Source organism: Pelodiscus sinensis, chromosome 1, assembly GCF_052426305.1.
Source record: "Pelodiscus sinensis isolate ZL-2025 chromosome 1, ASM5242630v1, whole genome shotgun sequence".
Classification (NCBI taxonomy): Eukaryota; Metazoa; Chordata; order Testudines; family Trionychidae; genus Pelodiscus; species Pelodiscus sinensis.
Window position 1 is genome coordinate 39,151,672 of NC_143052.1, and position 19,202 is coordinate 39,170,873.

General features: G+C 41.0%; 2 protein-coding genes across 4 annotated transcripts in view; both read right to left on the reverse strand.

Annotated features, from left to right (window-relative positions):
* TUBGCP6 (tubulin gamma complex component 6) overlaps positions 1-1,229 on the reverse strand; it is a 36,479-nt gene extending 35,250 nt beyond the window's left edge. Inside the window, exon 1 of one of the 2 annotated variants that reach the window (XM_075928150.2) lies at positions 818-1,229. The gene's annotated coding sequence lies outside the window, so the exon portion shown is untranslated. The remainder of the gene's footprint in view (positions 1-817) is intronic. The other variant, XM_006122622.5, reaches the window with a different exon arrangement.
* Positions 1,230-2,587: 1,358 nt separating this feature from the next.
* HDAC10 (histone deacetylase 10) overlaps positions 2,588-19,202 on the reverse strand; it is a 40,659-nt gene continuing 24,044 nt past the window's right edge. Inside the window, exons 14-21 of one of the 2 annotated variants that reach the window (XM_075928159.2) lie at positions 16,344-16,632; positions 15,569-15,659; positions 13,195-13,280; positions 12,705-12,758; positions 9,167-9,251; positions 8,408-8,593; positions 6,249-6,408; positions 2,588-4,563 (exon numbers count right to left, since the gene is read on the reverse strand). In XM_075928159.2, coding sequence (XP_075784274.2) covers positions 4,553-4,563; positions 6,249-6,408; positions 8,408-8,593; positions 9,167-9,251; positions 12,705-12,758; positions 13,195-13,280; positions 15,569-15,659; positions 16,344-16,632 — 962 coding nt within the window. In that variant the 3' untranslated portion in view covers positions 2,588-4,552. Of the gene's footprint in view, positions 4,564-6,248; positions 6,409-8,407; positions 8,594-9,166; positions 9,252-11,814; positions 11,939-12,704; positions 12,759-13,194; positions 13,281-15,568; positions 15,660-16,343; positions 16,633-19,202 lie in introns of those variants that run through there. The other variant, XM_089778854.1, reaches the window with a different exon arrangement.

The window sequence follows — 19,202 nt, forward strand, 5'->3', positions numbered from 1 at the left end:
CCAAGGTTAGCCCCTGGTGGACCACCAGACACTATTTACTTGCATGTCCAAAGATTAGGGCCACTTACAGTGCCCACTGTTTGGAAATGACAGTCCGTGGTCAATGGGAGCTGTGGGAAGAGGTGTCTTGGTCTATACTGCTTCTGGCAATTCCCATTGTACGGGAACAGCAATCTGAAGCCAATGGGAGCTGCAAGCAGCCATACTTGCAGATGCACAAGTAAATAAAGCATTGGCAGCCCCCCCAGGGGCTATCCCTAATGAACAGCTTGCAGCCTGTGGGCCACTTATTAACCACTCCTGTTTTACACATAGAGAAAAAGCCCTGCCATGGTACATGAACAAATCCAGGTCATCACATGAAGAGAGTGTTTCTCTGTCAAGCACTAGCACCTCCCAGTGTCTTGTCAATACTAACCTCAGGAAAGACCCCCCCCTAACAACTTGATTAACAAAGGTAACTTTCAGCAGCAAGCTCAGCTCCATTTACAGTGTCAAAAAGGTGTGAGCGCAAAATTATTCCAGCCACGGTCACAGTTTGAGAGCTAGTGTAGACAGAGCTGGGGCGATTGTACCAGTCGCTAAAAGCAGGAGCAGACCACACAACCGTAAGAACAGCAGCGCCCAGCCCAGCCCGTCTCCGCGGCGACCACCCGAAGATGTGCAGCCCCCCCCCCCCCCAACAGTGACTGTGAGCCGAGCCAGACCACGCTCCCCCCGTGACTGGCCCCCTCCCCCAACGGGGGCAGGCCCCACCCTGCAACACCCGAGGCAGCCCGCAGCTCCCCGCGCGTGACGCCCCCGCCGCAGCCCTTACCCCGCGCTCAGCAGCCCCAGGCGCCTCTCAGGGCCGCGACAGCAGCGACCGCCGCGCGTCCCGCTCTCCGGCTCCGGCAAGAGCGCGGCGGCGCCGCCCTCGGGACGTCACGGGAGAGCGACGGGCCCGGCAGCCGGGAGGGGGAGAGCGGGGCAGGGTCGCGGAGCGGGCGGCGCTCGGCTCCCTTCGCGGGTGCACGGGGGCGCCGGAGGAGGGGGGCAGGGGCTCGCCTTGCTGCCTAGCGCTGGAAAGTGTGGGGCGGCTGCGAAGGGCGGGGCGGCTTGCGCGGAGCAGACAGGGAGCTGCAGGCGCAGTAGATACACGGGCGGCGCCAGCACAGGGCGCCTGCCTGCAGCGTGCCCGCCAGCGCCTCTCCAGCCTCCCCCGGCTAGCTGCCCAGGGCTGTAGGGCCCAGTGACTCGGGGGGGGGGGCTGGTTGTAGGGTTGCCAACAACGGTCTAATCCCACAAACCCAAACACCCTGCCCCTGCCCCCTTTCCTGTGAGGGGCCATTTACTCCGCCCGTCCCTTCATTTCTCGTTTCGCCCCCCTCACCAGGCCACGGGAAAAGGTTGCAGTATGAAGGGGCTCTGAGCTGAAGCCCGGGGGCTCGCAGTGCGGGAAGGAGAGCTGGGCTGAAGCCTGGGGTAGCGGGTTAGGGTGCAGGAGATGAGGGTCTGGGTTCAGGGCTGGAGAAGGGGTTTCAGGTGTGAGGTACTGGCTGAATCAGGAGGTTGTGGCGTTGAGGGGATTTGGGGGGCAGGAAGGGGGTTGGGGTGCTGGAAGTAGTGAAGGGTGCAGGTTCTGGCCAGGTGGTACCTTATGTTGCTCCCAGTTGGTGGGTGGGTGGGGGGGGGCAGGTGGCACCATGCACTGCCCTCAACTACTAGTGGCTGTGGTTCCCAGCTAATAGCTGCAGAATTGGCACTTGGAGTGGGAACATCATGCAGATGCACCCCTGGCATCCAAAGGTTCTGAGAGCAGAGCAGGCAGGGAGTCTGGCTCAGCCCCTTCTCTTCGTCACACACCCCTGGACTTCTGGTGCCCTGAAATCTTTCAGTCTGGCTTCAGTAGCCTCTGAGAGAGAGGCCCACTTCTGAGAGACCCCAAATGAAATTGGGCAGGGTGGAGGACAGGGAGTTGCCACTGCCTCTTTCCTCTGGAGCCATTCCGGAGTGCTGGCTCCAACAGCACCTGCTGCTCTTCTGTCCTCCCTAGGAAGCAGAGGCCAGTTACTGCAGATAACTAGATGTTTAACCAGACTTGCTGGTTGTAAACTGGACACCTGGTAACCCTATTCTGGCATGGCAGTGGGGAGCACAGGCCATTGGCTGCACAGATCACTCTGCTGCACCCCCCCCCCCTCCACTCCACCCCACACACACCAAGGGACAGGCATGTTCCAGAAACACCCCAGGATCCTGTCCCTCAGCACCAGGTGACAGGTCAGGCCAGCAGGATCCAGGTGTAGGGTAACAAGGTTGTGTGGGGGATCCAGGTGCAAGGGGTAGTTGGTTGTTGTGGGGTTCTGCAAAAGGTGCAGATGAAGGTGGTTGGAGCTCATCCGGAGTCTCTGTATGTTGTTTTGGCTCACCTTATTGATAATTTTATATCAATACCGTAAATTGGATTTTCCTTTCAAACTAAAGTAGGTGTTTTATTTTTAGTTTGATTGCTATTATTGCATTACACTTTTTAGCATTTACACTTCCAATATATTTTTGTGTAGACCAAGTTATAGTAAAGAATGCCACTGGAAGACAGTTAATGTACAGAAATAAACAATTTTTATTGTAATAGTTGGCTAATACATATCAACCTTTAAAAACAATCTTTTGAATTTATATGCAAAGTAATCCTACTGAAAAAATCGTACTTGAAAATATTCCATTTAGTTTGATAAAGAGCTCAAATTAAAATAATTTAAAATACAAAAATCTTTGTGTCATTCTAGCATTGACTACAGAATATTACAATTTAATGAAGGCAGGTTGGAAGTATAACTTCAACAAAATGTTTTTGCCATCAGAAAATGCTGACCATGTAAAACATTTTGCAAGGAGATGGTTGGTTTAGACAAATTTACCATTTTTGGGGAAAAAATGAAATTAGTTTTGAAATTTGAAACTATTTAATTTTTCAATTAAAATAACTTTTTGTTTAGAAATTTAAGTTTCTGTATAGTTTTAAAAAGTCAAAATAAAAAGTAAATGTTTCAGTTGACCTGGTATGAATTTTTTGGTTCATGAGAATCAGATTTTGAATTTTCATCCCAATTTGGGACAGTAAAAGTTTTCAAAATCTCAAAAGCTCTCACAGTATGGAAAACTGCTTCCTTCTGACCTCCAGTCAAAATTCAGTATGAGCTACAGAAGCCAAAATAGGACTAGTTATATGGTGACCCATATTAATAGAACATTACTACAATTTAAAGTTGTGATATTCAGATTGTTTTGACGTAAGTACTGTTACATGTTGTGTTCCCACATGGGCCCCAATCTTGCAATCTATATACTTAATTTTAAGCATATGAGTAGTTGTTTTAGGTAGAATTTTCAAAAGCAGCTAAATCAAAGAGAAGCCTAAGCAACTTATGAGTAGGGCTACTCATAAATTTTCAGTAAAGGATGAGTCACGAGACCAAACCATTTTGTTAAATGTGTTGCATATTTGGCAAAACTTCAATAAAACACAATTAGAGCCTCGGGCTCTAAGGCTCCCTTCTCCATAGCAGGGAGCACGCTAACCCTGGGAGTCTGGCTGGGGCTGAGGCTTTCAGAGCTGGCTAGTCTCTTCCTTCTGTGGCTCAGCTCTTGATAACCTTATTTTTGACTTGAGCAAGTTAAACATGGATGAAAGATCACATATAAAATATCTACCATGTATTTCAATCCAAGTGACAGGAATAGACTTCGTAGAGATAAGTAAAAAAAGGCACTGCTTTATATTTTGGGATCTGGAATTAATACCCTGAGCTCATTTTGTTAGATGCATTAGTTTTACGCTGACAACTGAGCTATGTCACCACATAAACGTAGCTATTTTTATACATTTTCAAATGTTCACCTTGTTCATTGTGCTTAATCATGATAAAATATTAATATTCCTATATGTAGAAAACATACAATCTCTCCATTGCTTGGAAGATTAAAATAGTTCTTAGTAAAGCGCTTTATTTTTAAAACTGATATTTATTCTTTTAATTACTTCTTTTTTTATCATTTACAGACCCTACTAATTTCCAATCTTAATTGGGAGAGTGAAGAATGAAAAACAAAGTTCCTGTTAACAAAACTACTTTTAAAATTATGAATATTTCAGTATGAGCTAGATACCACAAATTTACAGCATTCAACCATTGGAATTCATATAGAAAGATGCTGGGTATGGCAAGAGAATTAATATGGTAAATGCTATCCCGGATAGAACATGCATTTAAAAGCAGCAAAATCATTTGATAGGGAGTTACATGTAAATGCAGGTTTTGCATGAATAACTTCATACATGCACAATTTGCAGACTCACAGCAAGAGCTCTCAGCTAAAAATGTGGCCTTTTTAAACAAAAATATTTAATAAAAAGTCATAACACAATTGTAAATGGCTGTGGCCATAGTATGATAATCTCTTCGTTTACTGATTTAAAAGAAAACCAAAAGTGACAATTTTTTTCTTTCTGTTATGACGAAATGTGTCAAATGATAGAGCTAGTCAAGTGACTTCAGTTTCCAACAATCTAGTCTCTTACTACAAAGAAAAAAATCAGCACAATTATTAGTCAAGCTACACAACAGAATCCCAAAAATACATTTCTACTGAAGCTGCTTAAATAATCTTCCACAAACAGCTGCAGGGTGGTGGTTGTTTGTTTGGAGGGGTTTTTTTGGGCAGGGGGAGAAAGGCGGTCGCAGTGGTGTTTGCATCCCCATGTTTAATTTTGTTTGCCTAAACTTGCTCCCTTTCCCCTCTCTTCTAAAACATTGAAGAGATCAAATCGCTAATCTCAGCCAGTTTACTGCATAAAGCAAGATTGTTCAATAGGAAAAGGACGTTTACATACCCTCTCTGTTTGGGAAGCAATTTTTATCTCATAGTATGTTCACTTTATCCAGTAAAGATACTTCCCCAATACTACCTCTATTTAGCACTTTATATGTTACCTAAGATCCATCCCACCAATTCATACCAATATCTTAACTTGCTGTCCTCTACCTTATCTCTGGTTTACCATATTCCAGGTACCAAGAGGTGGGAAGGCACTGCTTGTACCAAGACAAGATATTAATATATCTTGCTTTTGGCAGGTTTTATATTGTCAAAAGCTACATTTCACTTCGTAGACTATTCTGGGATCTCTCTGTCTTGGCATAAATAAGCAAAGTGTTAATCAACCCACTTGCTAGCTTTAACACCATAGCCAATAAATGTATGTTTGGCATCAGGAGGCATTCTGGATCCTGGTGCTTGAAGCATATTTCCCTGCTCAAGACAGAGTCCTGTTCCAGCACAAGCCCTGATTTTTCAAATACTTATATATGTGCTTAATTTTAAGCACATCACTATGCTCTGTGAAGGTCAATGGAACTATTCATGTGAGACTAGGTAAACTGGTGAATAAATGGTAGTCTCTGAACCACATTCTGAAAAAGGTTAATAAATGCAAAGCCTATATGTCTCTTAATTATTCCCTGAATATAAAATACAGGACTATGTAGCACTTTAAAGACTAACAAGATGGTTTATTAGATGATGAGCTTTCGTGGGCCAGACCCACTTCCTCAGATCAAATAGTGGAAGAAAATAGTCACAACCATATATACCAAAGGATACAATTAAAAAAAAATGAACACATATGAAATGGACAAATCACATTTCAGAACATTTCAGAACAGAAGCTGTTCTGAAATGTGATTTGTCCTTTCCATATGTGTTCATTTTTTTAAATTGTATCCTTTGGTATATATGGTTGTGACTATTTTCTTCCACTATTTGATCTGAGGAAGTGGGTCTGGCCCACGAAAGCTCATCATCTAATCAACCATCTTGTTAGTCTTTAAAGTGCTACATAGTCCTGTATTTTGTTTCAGCTACACCAGACTAACACGGCTACATTTCTATCCCTGAATATACAATCTTTTGGTACAAAAACTATTTTTCAATGTGAGTGCTTAATATTAAGCACTTGAAATGGCTGTATTCCATGTTCTGTATAACCACTGTATTATTGAATTTAGCACTTTCTTACTTCAATGATGGGAGCACTAGGGAAACATCTCACCAGGCATTTAAGGGTTTGATCCTACTCCCATTCAAATATATGGAAAATCTCCCATTGACTTTAATGGCACACAATTTAACCCGTGGGAAATTTATAGCCTTTTCAGAAATATGCCCTCAGTACTAAGAAGTGGAACTACAAACAGATTACTTACCTGAACACTGGAGCATTTTCCATTCCTGTTTAAATTGGTCTCTCAATCGTTTTATTTCAAGTACATTTTCTTGGGAAGCAGGTGCATAGACTCCAAAGTCAGGTATAGAAACACCAGTCAAAGTTGTAGCCACACTTCGTACTAGTTTTATTTCTATGTCCTATTTTTTAAAAAATGTGGTGAAGCAGACTTTGTGTTAGTTCAACAGCAGAATGCAACATTTTAATCTATTGTAATGAAGCTGACAGTATCAATCATAATAAGTAACTTTCAGTTTTCAAATCTGAAAGTGCTACCAGTGGAGAAGTTGCTTCAGAAGTAGATAACTAAGGAATCTGTACTGTGAACTATAAAACCAATTTGTCTCAAATACAAATTACTTCTCAATTACTCTTTTATGAGAAGAGAAATAACAGAACAAAAGATGGAAAAACAGAAGAAAATAGGACTTATTTACTTGCTGTATTTTCCACCACAAACAATGATTCATTTTGCTTTGACCAGCAATGATATTATAAACAACTTCTAGAATCTTTTAACAGTTTAATTCAATGTTATAATGTCAACAAATGCTTTTTTCTGTGGTCATTGTGATTCATGAAGAAGAACATGCCCAAATGTTACTAAATTTCACTGAAAAGGAATAACATGGATTTTACTTCTTCAAAGAAGTCAAGTACACTATATAAAATGTCCATGTTTTTATCATAGGAGCTCCCTGCTAAGTGTTCATATAAACCTGTTTCAGTCTTTCATTAGAGGCTCATGTGCCCATTCAAGCTCATCTTTCATCTCTTTTAGCCTATCCTTCAGACTCCCAAGAATTCTTCCCAGCTGCAGGCTCCTAATTAGTGTACACAAATAAACTAATTTTTCGGTATACAGATTATGATAAATATCATAGCACAGGAAATTCAAAGAAAATTCTAGAGAAATGTAGAATAATGTATGGTAAGATCACTTAATGGGCAACTTAAAAATAACATGTCCCTGACAGGAGCAGTTTTCAGGAAAGAGATTCTGTTTAATGTATTTCATCACATTAAAACAATTTATACGTGGTATATTTATCCCACAGAAATACTTGTTAGTAACTTTGTAAATGGGTTCACGGTAACTTACATAGTCCACTTTTTCCTTTTGTTCACTTTGCTTCTTTCCTGCTATATAATTCTGCTACTACTTTGTACTTATAATAGCACCTTTCATGCAACTATCTTAAAAAAAGTTAAGGTGTGTAACACCCTTGTGGTAAGTAAAGCAGCATTACTGCAGTTTTACACATCTGAAATCGAATAAGAGCCAAATCTGTAAAGGTATCTGGATGCTTAGAGACCAGGTGCCTAGTGAGCTTTTCAAGATTAGCCCCCAATGATTTCAATGTACAGGTGATTTTGAAAATTCCTGTAGGTACTTATCTGTACCTGTAGGTATCAAAACACTTTTACAAATCTGAAATGTAGTGACTCTGACTATGTTATACATGCAATCTTACTATTACATAGGCTTCTTTTAAATATTTTTTTAATATTGCAGTGTTTTTATTTGTTATTTTAAGGTGAATTAGCCAAATAAAATTGAGTATCTTCCAGCACAATGTATTCTGGTAAGGCCAATAGCCTGGTGCTACTTCTACTCAAGACAATGATGCTTAAATAGAATAACAAGTAGTCACATGGAACCTTAGAGCAGGGGTGGATCCATACATATACAGCCTGCCAAGACTTCTGATCTGGCCTGTGGCCCACCGTGCTAGACCCCAAGGGAGGCTCTCTGCTTGATACAACCCAAAGCTATTCAAATGGCTGGCAGCTTCCTCTAGGTGCCGCGTGTCCTTGGTGGGGGTGCCTGTGCCTACTGCCCAATCACACACCCCATAAGAAAATGCAGCCCTTGACCATTTACCAAAATCGTGGAGTGGCCCCCCATGAAAAATTATTGTCCACCCCTGCCTCAGAAACTAACAAAAGTATAAAGAATCATGAGCTTTCTTGGGCAATTTTACTATGTATATTTGTTAGTATCTAATGTGCTATAAGACTACTCATTTTTAAAGTTATAGACGAAGATGGCTACACCTCTGAGACTTTTTAAATATAATAGTTACTCTCTGTTAGCTAAAAGAATTTTAGGTAATCAAGATTAATGCTACTTCTTACCTGAATTACCACAAGAATTCGGGATTCAGCTAAACCTTGCAGTAAACTCGTAAGCAGAGAAATCCCATTTACACCAAGGCTCCTGTTTGGTCCAATGACTATTATCATTAAATCAGGTTGATAGTTATATGCTATAGGAAGAATGAATCCAAGTACAGCATAAAAGAAATTGTTTCTTTCTGTATCCTTTAACAAGAAACAGAAAACAGTTTAAAATTGATGTGAAACTCCAAAATCCCTGTATGCACATGTCTATAATGGGCAGTTTTCAGGGATTTTATTAAAATAAATAACCAAGGAAATAAAGGGAAAGTACTAGAAAAAAATTCTAGAATAGATGGTTATTGGAAACAGGATACATGTCTGATCCCATGTAGTGTTCTTATTTTCATTAATGAATCATTCATTGTGTTAATTACACAGCATGCATTATTCACCTCCCCTTTCATTTCAATACCACCTACTGTCAGAGGCCATTATAACCTTCTTCAAGATGTCACAAGTTTGGTCCCTAAGATGCACTGTACATAAATGGAGACGAATAAAATATAAAAGGAAGATTTTCAAAGGCCCAAGGGCAGTTAGACACTTAACTTACATTTTTCCCTCAATTTCATTAGTAAAAACTTGATTCAAATTGATAATCTTAGACATTACTGTCTGTTTTATAAACTAGTAAATATATTTTATTCTATCCTAACTTAATTACAAAGAAAAAGATGCCTTTTCTTATTTAGTCCCCAGAATTTTTTAATATACCTCTTTCCAGTTCAGAGAAATACGGTATTTGGAGTTGGTCTTTTCAGTTTGTTGTTTCTGGCAAATGTTCATGAAAAGAATTTTTCTGTAAAAAAAATTTATATTTACTCTTTCATCAACAACTTTAAATGAGATAAATAATGTTACTAAAATTAGTGAAAATGGATATTAAAATCATTCTTTGGATGATATTTATGGTCCCTTATACAAGTTTTATGTCAAATTTATATCAGCGGGAAACACTTCTGAATTATTATAGTAACTAATTTAAATTTTTAAAAGCAATATTCAGAAAGTAAAATCCAGTTTATACTAAAATCTCAAAGTAAATTTCTGTATTAAAAAGTTTTTAAGAAAATAATGCTTGTCTCTTTCAGCATAAAGAGAAGCTGAAGAAATAGGATATTGATATATAAAGTTGGCCTTCAATAAAGAGTCGTCCATTTGACTCTCTCTCCTATCGTATGATTTGCAAAGCACATTTTCATAATATGCAATAAAGAAAAAACTACTTTCACAGTAGCAAAACTGGGAGACTATGCCAGGCTGGGGAAGATGCTTAAGAAAACAGGAATGGAAGAACTTCCTTGAGAGGAAATTCAAAGGCTACGTCTTCACTGTGAGTTCTTCCTGCGAGTTCTTCTGGCAGAAAATATGCTAATTAGAGACTCATTAGCATAAGTTGTGACATCATTAGTATATTTTCTGCCATTTCTTTTTGCACAAGGGGTTTTTGTGCAAAAAGAAGCAGCATGGACTTTTTTGGAGGGGCGCAAAAACCCCGAACAGGCATAAGGATCTTGCGCAAAACAGGGCTTTTGCGCAAAAAAAAGTCCACACTGCTTCTTTTTGCACAAAAACCCCCTGTACAAAAAGAAACGGCAGAAAATATACTAATGATGTCACAACTTATGCTAATGAGTCCTAATTAGCATATTTTCTGCCAGAAGAACTCCCCGTGAAGACAAAGCCAAAGAGATTAGTTTGTTTACCCTAACTAAAAGAAGGGAGAGGAGAACAGGGTCAAATTGACTGCCATATTTGGGGTCGTGAAGGAATTTTCCCCAGTCAGATTGGCAGAGATCCTGCCAGGGTTGTGCATTCCTCTGCAGCGTGGGGGGTGGGTCACTTGCAAGTTTAAACTACTGTAAGTGGTGAATTCTCTATAACTTGAAGTCTTTACACCCTGATTTGAGGATTTCAGTAACGCAGCCAGAAGTTAGGGATCTTTTACGAAGGTGGTGAGGTTCTGTGTCCTACAATGTGCAGGAGATCAGATTACATGATCACAATGGTCCCTTCTGATCTTAAAGTCTATGGCTGTGTCTAGACTGGTCAGTTTTTCCAGAAAATCAGCGACTTTTCCGGAAAAACTTCTCAGCTGTCTACACTGGCCACTTGAATTTCCGCAAAAGCACTGATGATCTCATGTAAGATTGTCAGTGTTTTTGCGGAAATACTATGCTGCTCCCATTCGGGCAAAAGTCCTTTTGCGCAAAACTTTTGCGCAAAAGGTCCAGTGTAGACAGCTCAGATTTGTTTTCCGCAAAAAAGCCCCGATCGCGAAAATGGCAATCGGGGCTTTTTTGCAGAAAAGCACGTCTAGACTGGCACGGACACTTTTCCGCAAAAAGTACTTTTGCAGAAAAGTGTCCATGCCAATCTAGATGCTCTGTTCCGAAAATGCTTTTAACGGAAAACTTTTCTGTTAAAAGCATTTCCGGAAAACCATGCCAGTCTAGACACAGCCTATGAGTCTAATGCAAAAATTGGCTCGCCCCTGAAACCTCTACATAACATTATTATTATATATTAGCAACCCATTTTACTAGGTGCTGTCCAAACACAGTATGCCTATCTATATCTGTACAAATTACAAGAAACTTGCCTTCCATGTTAGGTTCTAATGCTTATGCATTTTGTATTTTCAGTCCTGGGCTAATAATGCAATTTTATTATGGCTCCAAATGCAACAATTGCAGAATTCCCCCAAGACTAACATTTTGGAATAAACTGTGTCTTTCAGGCATAGCTCTCTAATGAGCGTATGTAACCATATTAGCCCAGATCCTTGAAAATATTTAGGCTCCTAGACTCCACTAAAATCAACTGAATGTCAACCACTGATTTCAGTGGAAGTTTGAAGGCTAAATATCTTGGAGAATTCGAGCCATTGCTTCATTTGGATTCCCAACAAAAAAACCTACCACCCATGGTAAAATCCACAGGAAGTGACTCGGATAGAGGAAATCTTGTGTCTCCCATGACCCCCATGGATCCTGGGGGAACACTGGTAGACTGGGTCCAGCAGCAGGAAAGTTTTGTGACTCTACAGCAGCTTCGTGCTCCTGGTGACTTCCCATTCCTCATGGCTGACTAAAGAAACCCCTCAAAGAGGGGTCCTATCCATAGAGAGGCCCCCAGGGAAAAAGATAATAAAGGCATTTTGTAGATAAACTGCACAGCTGGGTGAGAAATGATGTATGCATGCCCACTCTTTGCTATCTGCCCAGTTCTGCTTCTCTCTCTTATGCATCTCTAGAGAACAGCAGAGAACCCACTGAGTTTAAGGCTTTAGATGAGCATGTGCAAGACTACCCCTGCTAACCCTTTTACATCATGCATCATACAGTTCCTAAGTATCGTACCAGTTCTGTTGGTTTTTCAAGAGGGCATGACCATGGCTCTGACCCTTTGTTGAAACCAGTTTCACTGTAGCTTTAGCTTGGAGCTGGCATTACTCCAGACAAGTACTGAGAATGTATCTAACGCCTGTAGAGGGCACAAGAGTGTGAATGCAGAAGGTATTGTGTGCCCTCCCCCATCACATTCACCTGTGCTGGGCTCTTAATCACAGATGTTTCATTGAAGTCAGTAACAACAATACATTTTTATCTCCTATCATACATTGTTTTTTTTAAGATCTTTTAAAAAATAGCTTGTCATCTCAATCTAAATTTTCAATAATGTTGACAAATATTATACTTCAAATCTAAAGCAGAACCTCTTACAAGGCAACCTTCTGTCTTTAGAGATCATCCCAAAATATCCCTAAACATACTGGCTAGGTCTACATTGGCACCCCTTTCCAGAAAAGGGACGCTAATGAGACGAGTCGGAATTGCAAATCCGCGGGGGATTTAAATATCTTTCAAGTAGGAATGAGAAATCCTCCGGAAAAGGGCTTATTTTCCGGAGAATCGCGTCTAGACTGGCACTTTTCTCTGGCTTATCCCCAAGCCAGAAAAAAGTGGCAGCCATGTAAATGCAAATGCCGCGGGGGATATTTAAATCCCCCGCAGATTTGCAATTCCGACTCGTCTCATTAGCATCCCTTTTCCGGAAAGGGGTGCCAATGTAGACGTAGCCACTGAGTACAATTCTGGCCAAGCTTTCTTAGGTGATCAACTCTATTAAACAATGTTTACTGGCAACTTGGGTAGTCATTTAATGCAGGTTTCCTCAGACATGTACACCTAGAATCATTTATAAGTGATCCTCTGAGATTTAACCATCTGAAATGAATGGAGAATCTTACCCATCATCTAAGTTGAGTTCAAGATCCATGTCTCCAACAATTATGCAGAGCACTCTACAGAACACAAAGAATAACCATGAATGTGTGTGTGTGTACACGTACACACACACACACACAAACACCTACCTTAAATTGATGTTTCTAACTTTTTAAAACATGCAATACAGTTAAGTGATCAGTACAAGAGAAAATCTTAAAAATGTGGCCATTTGGCTATGGGGTTTTCATGTGTGGAAGAGAATTCAATCCCAGAAAAAAATGATTGTGGGACTGCTCTGAGTTTGATTTAATAGCAATATACAAATAGTGGGATAGTATTCAGGTTCATGGCAGTTCAGGCCAAAAACCAAAGAAAACAACAGGCTGATAATGGGATTTAGGCAGTCAAAAAAAAAGTTAAACCTTTTTAAGGCAACCCATTCTGTTTATGAATTTATATCACATTTTCAGATTGTATAAAAGAGGACATTATGCAACGAGCATAGTTCACCTTTGTAATCCAAAATCAAAGCAGTGCTTTAGTGCAATGGTAGTAGAAACAGAAGCCACAGATGCGTCTACAATTCCATTGCACACCTAAAAATAAACATTTGTATTAATAAATCATAATAATTCTACATCATACTATACTTAAATTCGTATCAGTTGAGCCTGTTTTTGTCTAAATGAGATACTTTGTCTCTGTGTCTGTTTGTTCAATAACTCCTCCTTAAACGGTAAGAGCTAGGACCACCACATTTGGCATATGGCTTCCTCTTATTATAACTTAAAGCAAGGTAAAGATGTGCCTGGAATGGGATTGCTTCTCAGAAAACTATACAGAAAAGAGACAGACTCAACAGGCAAATGAAAGGAGCTGGCTGGAGAGGGTGGGGCGGGGGTACATCCCCACCTCATCTGGGACAGTCCCAGTTCCAAGCCTCCTATCCCCCAGGCACACTTTAGGGAGGGAGAGAGGAGCTGAAGCTTCCGTCCTCGCCCCCCACTCCAAATTCATACAGGAGCAATTCTAGTTGTTTCCCCTTGCTCTCTGAGGAAGGGTAAGTGCTCAGTTTGCTGAACTCCTCATTCTAGTTTGGGAGCACATGTAGCAGACAAATCTGGCCTGCCCCAACCAGGGGACATGCATCCCTACCCCAGCTGTGTCCACTGGAGCTGCAGCAGCCATGACAAGGTAGTTCTCACCTAGGCCCAAGATGCTGCAGTAAGGGTATGTCTACACTACCTCGCTAGTTCGAACTAGCGGGGTAATGTAGGCATACCGCAATTGCAAATGAAGCCCGGGATTTGAATTTCCCGGGCTTCATTTGCATAAGCGGGGCGCCGCCATTTTTAAATCCCCGCTCGTTCGAACCCCGTGCCGCGCGGCTACACGCGGCACGAACTAGGTAGTTCGAACTAGGCTTCCTAGTTCGAACTACCGTTACTCCTCGTGGAATGAGGAGTAATGGTAGTTCGAACTAGGAAGCCTAGTTCGAACTACCTAGTTCGAGCCCCATGTAGCCGCGCTGCACGGGGTTCGAACGAGCGGGGATTTAAAAATGGCGGCGCCCCGCTTATGCAAATGAAGCCCGGGAAATTCAAATCCCTGGCTTCATTTGCAATTGCGGTATGCCTACATTACCCCGCTAGTTCGAACTAGTGGGGTAGTGTAGACATACCCTAAGAGTTTAGTATTCCTCTCTCTCAATGGTAGCCTGCATACTGAACCCATTATCCTCAGCCTCAACCCAAAGCAATTATATAAATAAAGCATATACATTTTCATTTTATTTTCCAAAAAGCAAAAATGAAATGAATTAAGGACCCGAGCAATGCTGGATAAATGTTGCGGTACTCTATATAAATGCAAACAAAGCTACAGCTGCGTGAAAAGAGCATTAGCTATATAGCCTAACAAATTTGGTAAAAGTCTTCATGGCTCACTACCTGCAAAGAGAATGTTTGGTTGTTATACTACATAGCTGCTCTCAAATGGCACAATGGGGTTCCATGGTTATTGTGTCTCAATGACTTACAGATCAACTCTGCTCAGTTTACAAGTAGGCAAAGTTCAGGAAGAACAAACACTGGTCTGGGAATCAGGCTGCCCTGAGTTCTGTAATCACTGTGATCCTAGCCAAGTCACTTCCCCTTCCTGTCTCCCTATCTGTACAACACATACCTACTTGCAAGGATTAGTTAGTTAATGTCTAGGTCAACTGCAGTGGGGGGGGATGATAATGGATAGGCTCCCCTCCTGGCCCACAGGATTCTTGGGCCAGATTGCATAACTGCTCCAGCTAGAGGTGGCCTGCGGGCCAGTTTGAGACCCCTGTTTTCAACAAAACAAAGAGGATTATTGCTTCACATAGAGACAAGTTTGGTTCTGAGTAAACTGTTATTCAGACACCGATATCAACAGAAATAATCATAAAGGGTTAAACTGCGGATTTAGCATGCAAGCCACAATAAGGGATGATATGCAACTGCACTGCCCTAATGGTATATCCAAAAGGGAAAATTACTCCCAACATGCACTGGGAAAGGAATAATTTGTGACACTCCTTTATGGGGTGCAATTATACTTTCGTTTGTATAGTCATGGCTCTAATTCCCCCCTGCCCAGTTTTGCATGAAGCATCTACTACACAGCCCTCTGCACTCCCTTAAGAGCCAAAGCTAAAGATCTGGGTAGGCCTAATGCACTAGGGGGATTTTTACTTCCTCCTCTGTCACCTTTACTCTAGTAAGTAGGCACAATTTTAACACAGATACAATCTGATGGAGACTAGCAGAGTAGGAAAAGATATATTTGAGCTAACAATGAAGAAGAATCAAAGAGCAGAAGAAACACGGGAAATAATCAAGGCAGTTTTCATTACCTCCTTCTTTAGTATTTTATCTAAGACAGCCACCACATTCTGAAGAGAGAGCAAAGCTTTCTCTTCCTTCACAAGCTCTGCATCAAATCCACTGTAAAATAAGATTTTTAAATTAATTAAAAATTAATCTAACAATTTGTTAGATTCTGAATAGTACACTTATAGGGTGATTTTCAGTGGCAATGTTAATTAGTAAGGGCTTCTAAAGTATTATGTAGATGTTGAACATTTGTCCTCAAAGAACTAGAGGTGATCAGAGGACGACTGTTCTATTTCATGAGAATTTTTAAGGTCCTGAGCTTTATTTTCACTCCACAAAATCCTTTGGGACACTTTCCAAAGCAGAACTGTGTCAAAATAGTTGTTTTTTGGATTAAAAAAACTCAAGATTTTTAATTCAGGCCTTCCTCCCTCTGGTTAGAAATGACAAGAGCGCCCTGGCCCGCAGAAAACTTTCTACTGAAAACTTCATTGAAATTTGTATATTTCTGCAAAAGGTTTTAGCATAAAAAACAGCACTAAATTTGATTAAATTACATTTAGTGACAAGCACTACAAAGAGATTTGTTGACACAGGAGGTAAATATCATGTATCCCACTTTGCAGATGGAGAAACTCAGGCAGAAGTAAAGTGAGGCCGAGGCAAAAGAGAAAGTTAGTATCTAAGAACTAGGATTACAAGATGAGAGTCACTGGTTTCCCGTCTTGTGTCCAAATCAATATACCACGCTCTCTCCTCAACATTAAAGTTGATAGCCACATACATAATGCCGACCTGACAAGAGTTTTCCGTTCTTGTGCACTCATTTCCATCTCCACTTGAAGAGATAATGGTAGAAAATGTGCATCAGCTTTAGAGACAATTGATGCTGCTGTTTTAACAGGAGGCACTGGAAAGAGAATTCTTTTCATATGTGATTCCAAAAACTTGTCTGTTTTGATGGCTTCATCACGATTAGTGTTCCCAACTGCTTGCTCTGCTGTGGGATGTGTACTAGTTTGAGTTAGCTGAGCCTCCATCACCTGTTGTGATTTGGTACTGAGATCTTTTAAAGGAGCTGTTTCTAGAAAAAAAAATGCATTTTTTGATTTCACAAGTATCATAAAACACAAGTGTGATTCCTGGGCACTAAAAATGTTACATATTAATGTGTAATTGTATTTATTTACCATAACAGGTTGCATTTGCCTGGCTGGTACAAACAGAGCCATCCCAGCCATAGGACAGCTTGGGGCAACCGCCCCGGGTCCCACACTTTAAGAGGCCCCACCAAGCCCAGGTGACCTAGGAAGCAGCAGAAGTCAGGTCCATCCTCAAACTCACCAGTGGGAAGTGGGGCAACCTGGCTCCAGCCTGCTCTGCTCCCCTGGCGTTGCTCAGGGGAGGGATGGGACTCCCCTACAGTCACTGGTGGTGGGAAGTGGAGCAATGCAGCAGGTAGCCAAAAGATCAGGGCAGAGCGGCTTAAGGCCCCATCATTTCCCTCCAGCCCCCTCCCCTGAGTGACATGGCCTGGGGCATTAGTAGGGGGCATGATGCCAGCAGCACAGTTCTGGCCCATCCCCACACCACCACCGGTGGCAGTGAGAAGCAGACTGAACAGGCCCTAGACCACTCCCACTATATTTTCCCCTGTTCTTCTCCTCTCGTCCCTCTGTAAATAAGTATATCCCTTTGTTAGGTTTCTTATACTTTTCTGGTGCGGTCTCTGGGGGATTTGGAACAGGTGACCCTGGGGTGAAAGGGACTTTCCCTGATGCATTCCAGTGCACACCTTCTCCTGGCCAGAGCTGCCTGTGAAGCAGACTCCATCTTGGCCACGAGGATGCTGAAGTTACACCTGGAACCCATAAGAGGCGAGGCAATTCTTCATTTAATCCTAAGCAGAGCAAAGTATCTGGTCCAAAAAGTGAATATAGCTGAACCACTTGGTTATAGCAGCCATAATATAATATAATTAACATCTTTGCAGGTGGGTGGAAATACTAAAGAATCCCATCACAGTATCATTAACTTCAGAAAAGGGAACTACACAAAAATGAGTAAATTAAAAGGAACAGTCACAATAGAGAAATGCCTGCAAGCTACATGGAAACTTTTAAAAACAAATAAAGGGTCAAATTAAATGCATACCCCAAATAAAAAAAATAGTAAGAGAAACAAAAAATGCCACCATGGCTAAAAAACAGAGCAAAAGCAGTAACAGGTAAAAAAAATCCTTTAAATATTGGAAGTCAAATCCTATTGAGGAAAATAAAAGCAGCATAAACTCTGGTAAGTGAACCACACCAGGAAGAGAGGGCCACTGCAAAAAAGCAAAATTAAGTTTTTGAATTGATCTTCACTACACACAATATGAGTAAGATTCCTGCACCTGAGCCTTTTAGGTGACAAATCTGAGGAACTATCCAAGACTGAGGTGTCAATAGAGGAAGTTTTGGAACAAATTGATAAATGGAAACAGTAATAAGTCATCAGGAGCAGATGGTATTCACTCGAGTTGTGAAGGAACTTATATATGAAATTGCAGAACTACTAACTATGATACATAACCTATCATTTGAATCAATTTCTGTACCAGATGACTGAAGGATAGATAATGTGACAACAATTTTTAGTAAGGGCTCCAGAGATGATCCTGGCAATTATAGGCTGGTAAGTTTATCTTCAATGCCAGCCAAACTGGTTGAAACTATACTAAAGAACAGAATTGTTGCACACATTTATACACACAATTTGCTGGGAAAGAGTCAACATGGCTTTTGTAAAGGGAATCATGCCTCACCAATCTATTAATATTTTTTGAGGAGGTCATCAAACATGCACAAGTATGATCCAGTGGATATAGAGTACGTGGACATTCAAAAAGGCATTTTTGAGAAGGTCATTCACCAAAGGCTCTTCAGCAAACTACACTGTCATGGGATAAAAGGGAAGGTCCTGTCGTGTATCAGTAACTAGTTAAAAGTCAGGAAACAAAGGATAGGAATAAATGGTCAGTTTTAAGAATGGAAAGAGGCAAATAGCAGAATCCTCCTGGAATCTGTAGTGTGACTTATTCATAAATGTTCATCATATTCATAAGTGATTTGGAAAAAGGGCTAAACAGTGAGGTAACACAGTGAGCAGATGATACAAAATTACTCAAGATAGTTAAGGCCAAAGCTGATTGTGAAGAGTTGCAAAGAGATCTCAAAAACTGGGTGACTGGATAACAAAATGGCAGATGAAATTCAAAGCTGATCAATGCAAAGTAGTATACTTTGGAAAACACAATCCTGATGATACATATAAAATGATGGGGTCTAAATTAGCAGCTACCACTCAAGAAAGACGATGATGACTCTTGGATCTTGGGAATGTGCAGTGGCAGTCAAAAAGCTAGTTAGGAAACATTAGGAAAGATATAGCTAAAATGACATTAAATATCATAATCCCATTACATAAATCCATGGTACACCCCTAGCTTGTGTACTACATGCAGTTCTGGTCACCCCACCTCAAAAAAAGATACATTAGCAATGGAATAAGAGCAACAAAAGTGATTAGGGGAACAGAACAGTTTTCATATGAAGAGAGGGATTAAAAAGACTAGTACTGTTCAGCTTGGAAAAGAGATGACTAGGGAAGGAT